Source organism: Oenanthe melanoleuca, chromosome 14, assembly GCF_029582105.1.
Source record: "Oenanthe melanoleuca isolate GR-GAL-2019-014 chromosome 14, OMel1.0, whole genome shotgun sequence".
In the NCBI taxonomy this organism is placed as follows: Eukaryota; Metazoa; Chordata; class Aves; order Passeriformes; family Muscicapidae; genus Oenanthe; species Oenanthe melanoleuca.
The window spans coordinates 8,737,936-8,744,438 of NC_079348.1; the positions used below are offsets into that span (position 1 = coordinate 8,737,936).

The 6,503-nt window shown below is 46.0% G+C and overlaps 1 protein-coding gene across 7 annotated transcripts in view; it reads left to right on the forward strand.

Moving 5' to 3' along the window:
- TNRC6A (trinucleotide repeat containing adaptor 6A) overlaps nt 1–6,503 on the forward strand; it is a 42,719-nt gene that overhangs the window by 32,781 nt on the left and 3,435 nt on the right. For 5 of the 7 annotated variants that reach the window (XM_056503044.1, XM_056503047.1, XM_056503046.1 and 2 more), the window contains 6 exons: nt 57–267; nt 2,909–3,040; nt 4,449–4,607; nt 4,888–5,028; nt 5,565–5,672; nt 5,886–6,107. In XM_056503044.1, coding sequence (XP_056359019.1) covers nt 57–267; nt 2,909–3,040; nt 4,449–4,607; nt 4,888–5,028; nt 5,565–5,672; nt 5,886–6,107 — 973 coding nt within the window. The remainder of the gene's footprint in view (nt 1–56; nt 268–2,908; nt 3,041–4,448; nt 4,608–4,887; nt 5,029–5,564; nt 5,673–5,885; nt 6,108–6,503) is intronic. The other 2 variants (XM_056503045.1, XM_056503050.1) reach the window with 1 other exon arrangement.

Below are 6,503 nucleotides of genomic sequence, written 5' to 3' on the forward strand. Positions count from 1 at the left end.
CAAAACATGGAAAAGCTTTTGCTCATTGATATTGTAACTGCTGTGTTTTTTTTAAGGGTCGATCTCTTAGTATGCAGCAACAGATGATGCAACAGTCCCGTCAGCTTGATCCAAACCTGTTAATGAAGCAGCAAACTCCACCCTCTCAACAGCAGTCACTCCATCAGCCCTCCATGAAATCCTTCCTTGAGAATGTCATACCCCACACTACTCCTGAGCTGCAGAAAGGGCCATCACCAATCAATGCATTCAGCAGCTTCCCTATAGGTGGGTGCCCTGCAGTGTGTGTGGGACACACAGCCCTGCTTTCCCCTGTTTCTCCTGGAAAATGACTGTAACCCTGTCAGCACTTCCCAGTAATTCCATGTTACCCTTGTTCGCCAAATAACTTTTTCCCAGGTACACTCATTCCCCGTGAGTGTTCCTGTCTCATTACAGTCCTGAGGAATGACAGGCTCTTTTTAGTGCTCCTTTTTGTCCCCTGGATCCCCAGGGTGATACAAAGTCCTGATTCCTGGAGCTTAAGGACTTTAAGAAGTGGAATCCATGCAAAGAATCCATTGATGTAGACACATTTATTGGGATTTTAGAAATGCTTTCAAAGGCTATGGAATTGCAAAGGTAGAGCATAACTTTGCCTGTTAGTGGTTTTGTCCAGGAAAGAAAGTTTTTTGCTTTGTGTTTTTAAAGAATTGTTGTCTCATTAGGCAAAATATCTGAACATTTATAAATACAAACATCTCCTGTTTCTTTCTCCCTACATTTTCAGGCTTCTGTCCAATTTCTACTTCAGAAATTCCAGGCTTGTATATTTTCTTCTTACTTTAGGTCCCTTTTTAATGCTGTCTTACTACAACTGTTTACCATTGACCACTGTTCCTTACCCCCGTTTCTTTCCTCTCCTTCATTTTTGCTTTTCATCTCTTTTATTCTAATTGGGTCATTTCTGCTGGGCTGATTGCCTTTGCATTCTCATTGGCCTCTGCAGAGAAGTCTGTTTCCTGGCCATGCAGCTGAGGTCCCTGTGCTTGCAGGCAGAGTGGCACTGGTCAGGACAGTGCCACACTGGGGGTGGCTTGTGGCCAGCCTCAGCCCCAGGCTGCTGCTTCAGAGCTGCTGGTGATGATTGGCATCAATGTCCAATTCTGCTTTCACTCAAAGGGCAAAGCATAAAAAGGAAGTTTTTTAGCTATTGGAGACACTGTTAAGTGGAAGGAAGGGCATATTTCACTTTCTTGCCAAACTCTGTGCTGGGGGATTGCATACTGCCCAGATCAGGCTCCTTTGGGTTTCATTCCTTGAGCTGGAATTGTTGTATACTATTCCATAGCTGCTTTCTTACATGAATCATGGCCATGTCTCAGGAGCCTCCAGTATGTGTAAGGTTGCTTTGAGATCCCAGGAGACACAGGAATTGACAGGAGTCCCTCTGTACAGTGATATCAGCACACAGAGCCACTCAGTCCTCACATAAAGGCTTAAGGGTAGGAAAAGCATGTTACTGGAATTTCTTCCCCCTGTAGTGAAGAATTGAGTCCAGAGGAAAACTGTATCACCTCCAAGTGACTGGGGCCTAGAGCACCCTCTTCTCTCCCTGACCAGTTCTACAGTCACATCCTAATTCATTACAGAATTAAGTATTTCTAGTAATAAAAACAATCTTTATCTGGCAAATAGTGAATATAACTGATATAACCAATAACTAACATTGAGTACACTATAACTAATAGTATAACTGGTATAACTAATATAAAGTCTTCCACAGTAGGATATGAAAAATTACTTCTGAGAAGAGTGTTTAAATTATGGATTATGTCCAGGGGCTGGTATCCATCACTCAGCCCACACATCTCCCATACAGAGCTGTGCCTGCTGGGGGCTGGCATTGGCTTGCTCACAGATGTGCCCCTCTGCCAGCTTGGGGTCTTTCTAACCCTTCTCTCAGAGCTCTGGTCTCTGCAGCTTCTCCAGAGGTAGGAGGAAGGTTACTGTGGTGCAGAGTTACTGCTCTGACAACAGCAAAATGCCAGAGGGAGGTGTCAGAAACAGGATCAGTTGGACTTTCCCTTTTATCTGTGTGAGCTATTGATGGTTGTTATATTTCTTAACTCCATCCTGTTCCAAGCACTTTCCGTGAGGCTTTTCAAGGGGAGGCTTTTCTGGCACCAACTCTTGTTCTTGCCTTTAAGAAAAGCAAACTAAAACCCCTCAAAAAATAAACCAGTTTCTTTATGGCTGTGAAAGTCCATGTAGGAGCAGGGGCAAGCCCTTGTTTGCAGTGCTGAAGGAAAGTGTTTCTAGGAGACATTGGAGAAGTTCCCTGTGTGTCTCTGGCCTCAAGCTAAACTGTTGTAGTGGTTTGTTTTCAGAAAAGAAGTAAATAGATCTGAAGGGATGGAAATGTACCCAGGCAGAGTTGTGAGTTCAGGATTCTTACAGACTTGGAAAGGGAGCAGGCATGCCAAGGTCAAAAATGTGGGCACGTTGTCCAAGCCCAGAAGAGCTGGTTCTCCCAGGTATTTGAGTTGATTTGGGTTGGCATTGTTTTGATTCTCTGGCAGAGAAGCATCTAGAAGTACAGACCACAGCTACAGCAGGTCAAGACTAGTTCTGTTTGCCCCATATTTTAGGTATTTACATTTTAGTTTCTCTTAACTTCCTAATGTTTTCTTCCACTGACATTTTTGCATGAGGACACGAGCTGAGAACCTGGGAGTGCTTTGCATTGCTCAGCTTAGCTTCTGTGTGCAGAGAGTTCCCTGGTTTAAGTGCTAGAATGTTCCTCAGAACCAGAGCCTTGGAAGCATGACATAACCAAGGCAATGTGCTCTTCAGTGCTTTCTGGGACAGCAGTGGTGACAAGCAGAAGAAGTTCAGTCTGTGTCTCATAAGCTGTGTGTGCTTTCAGGAATGAACTCAAACTTGAATGTAAACCTGGATATGAGCAGTATTAAAGAGCCACAATCTCGGCTGAGGAAATGGACTACAGTCGACAGCATTTCTATGAACACATCCTTAGATCAAAACTCCAGCAAACATGGTATGTTCAGCGTGGCCCTGAGCAGCACTGGTGCCACATCAGCCTGGGGTTCTGCCTGTCAGTGCAGTTGCAGTGTTTGGGCTCTGGTTATAACTCCTGGGTCACAGTTTGTATTCTGTCTGTGCCAACATGCTGCTTGTCTACCACAGCAGCCACAGCTTTGCTGACTGCTCACAGAATGATCTTGTGATGAGATTAGTAGAAACATTCTACAGAATTCATTTTTCAACCAGACTTTTCTGTAAGTGTGATTGTTGCTACTGGCATTACCTTAATCTCCTGTGGAATGCTTCATATATTTTTAAGCCAAAAGCTTGGTTTTCAGGTTTTCTCTCCCACCACCCTTCTGTCCTAAGGTGATTTTGGGGGATTTACCACATTCTGGGCATGGCTGACATTTTTGCTGACAGGTTTTGGTTATGAATGTCTGTGTTTGCATTCTAAAACTGGGGAGAGCTTAGAAGGGCTAGACTTGGTACCATTGCTGTCCTTAGTTTTAGAGGAGGTGAACTTGGTTGCTTCGTGTTTCATTCCAGTAATCAAGATTCATATGACATTTCAACTGTTTCAGTTGCTTGAAATCTCATCCAGTTAAAATTCGAGTCTCTAGCCCAAGAATCTGTGTCTAAAGATAGTTACAAATGTCCCCAGTCTCCTGTTACTGTTCAGTCTCAGATTGTGGGGTATTTTTAGGTGCATCAGCTGCTTTGCTGCTCTGAGCTGCCTCTGGTGCCATGGCCTGGAGTGGCCATTCCCTGCAGCTGAACCCATCCCACTGTTGCCACAGGCAGTGCTGGGATTGCTTTACCTGGAGGTGATGTTTTCTGACCAGAGCTAGGAATTTCTGTATCATGGGATCCCTGGTTCCCTCAGAACTGCAGCAGAACAGCTTTGCTGTCTCATAACTTTTAAACCATTCCTTGCTCTGTCTTCAGGGATTTTTAATTTTTTTTTGCCTCCCAAGAATAGGAATAGAATCTGCAGAGCTTTGCAGTAGCTAAAGATCCTTCACATGTTATAGCTGTTTCTTTCATGAGCTCTCCCACCAAAGAACCCCGTTAGTCAAGTGGGGTCCCACAGAATGCTCTTACCCTATGGAATGAGATTGTTTTTAAAATTAATCTTGAATTACTGGGACATATTTCATTTTGAATTATATACTCCTGTAGGATCTCCAGTATAACTTGGCATCACAAGGAGACAGTGTGCTGCTATATATTCCATGAATGATTTACAAGGACATGATTTTAATTATATATCCATGACATGCTTTTTTTTAGAGATAGATAGATAGATAGATAGATAGATAGATAGATAGATAGATAGATAGATAATTACATAGGGATATAAAAACCAGACGGGAAAAATATTTGACTACTGTTTTTTGTTGTTTTTTTCCCCTAATCAGGTGCTATTTCAAGTGGTTTTAGGCTGGAAGATTCTCCGTTTGTTCCTTACGACTTCATGAACAGCAGTAACTCGCCAGCCAGTCCTCCCGGCTCCATTGGGGACGGCTGGCCCCGTGCCAAATCGCCTAATGGCTCTAGCAGTGTTAATTGGCCCCCAGGTACAGCCCAGCCCCTCCCTCCCCCTGCCCGGGGCTTCTCCCGGATTCCTGGAGTGTTCCTAGCAGATGGGAATGGAGAATGGGAGTTTTATTGTACAGAGAGAAGTGTATCTGCCAGAGAAACCAGGAATTAAATGAATAAAGTGAAAGCTAAATCATGTAAATTAAAAGCCTAAAAGGTTTTGGATTTTCAGTCATTAGGAGATGTTTTGTTTAGACAGCTGTTTCCTTTGTAAGAATATAGTGAAAATAAGCTTCTTTCCTGCATCTGTGTTCCTAGAGTTTCGCCCTGGTGAGCCATGGAAAGGTTATCCAAACATCGACCCCGAGACTGACCCTTACGTCACTCCTGGCAGTGTCATAAACAATCTCTCAATTAATACTGTGCGGGAAGTTGACCACCTCAGGGACAGGAACAGTGGTATGCTCAGCCTGCCTGGGGGCTGTGTGTGACCTTCCCTCAGCCCCACACACTGCTGTCCTGGAGATGCTTTCTGCTTGCAACCCTCCCAGTTTATCCCTTGGGTTTCCTCCTTGCTCCTCTCCTTGTCTTGCTGCTTGCTGCCTTGGTTGTCCCTCGTGTTGTGGGTTTGGGATGTGTTTCCTGCTTGCTCCTCTCCTGCTGTATCCCTGGTGGTGTTCCTGTCAGGGCTGGGAGCTCATCCTTGGCTCAGCCCTGCTGCTGATGCAGTGCAGGAGCTGTCCCAGGAATGTGGGCTGTGCTCTGCACGCTGATGTCAGCTGTGCACACCCAGGCTTTGGCAGCAGCAGAGCCTTGGCAGCCCAGCCCTGCTCTCCTGCTGCCACCGTGTGCCCAAGGGCTGGGATGGGGACTGAGGGTTGCCTGTCCCTCCCCTGACTGTGCAGAAGTGTTCAGGCTGGAGCACAAGCCAAGCCTCTTAATCCTGCTGCATTTGTGACATGCTGTGCTGTGTCTGACTCTTGTCTTCGTTGCAGGGTCATCCTCATCTTTGAACACCACGCTGCCTTCAACTAGTGCCTGGTCATCCATTCGTGCCTCCAACTACAATGTTTCCCTCAGCAGTACAGCACAAAGCACTTCAGGTGATGTCTGCTTGCATTGCTCTGGTTCCTTCCCCTTCACATGCTCCGGGGGATCCTAGGTGTTAATAAAAGCAGTGCTGAAGTCTCATCAGCATGGTAACTTCACTGATTTCAAAGCAGCTATTTTGATTTTACCCTAACTGAGCAGCTTTTCTTTGCAGCAAGGTGATGGTTGCAGAAGCAGTGATTGTGGTTGTCTTTTGTGTCTTTTAGTAGCCAGAAACAGTGATTCCAAATCAACATGGTCTCCTGGATCAGTCACTAACACCTCTCTGGCTCATGAGCTGTGGAAGGTCCCTTTGCCACCTAAAAGCATCACTGCTCCGTCCCGCCCCCCTCCAGGGCTGACAGGCCAGAAGCCACCCCTGTCCACCTGGGATAATTCCCTTCGCCTGGGTGGAGGATGGGGAAATTCTGATGCCAGATACACCCCTGGTAAGGATGTCTCTATGTGCCTGGAGGGCTCTGTGTTTTGCTCCCAAGTCTCCCAGGCTGCCAGCTGCACCACTGGCCTTGCCTGGGGCTGGTCTGTGTGTCCCAGCCTGCAGGGCTTTGTGCTGAGGGGAGCTGGCAGCAGCACAGGTGCTGTGTGAGCACGGGTGGGGTGGCACAAGTGCTGCTTGTGTCCTCAGGGGAACTGCCTCTCCCAGAGCTTTCCAAGATGGACATCAGTGGTTGAACATTGTTCACAGAAAGGCTCATGCTGTAATGAATTAGATCATTATAGCCCAGGGAGTCGTGAGAGAGGCTTCAAAACTCTTCTGAGCTTGCAGCAGGAATCAGAGCAAATATGTTTGTACTTTTGCTTCAGTTCTGATAATCTGACAGCAA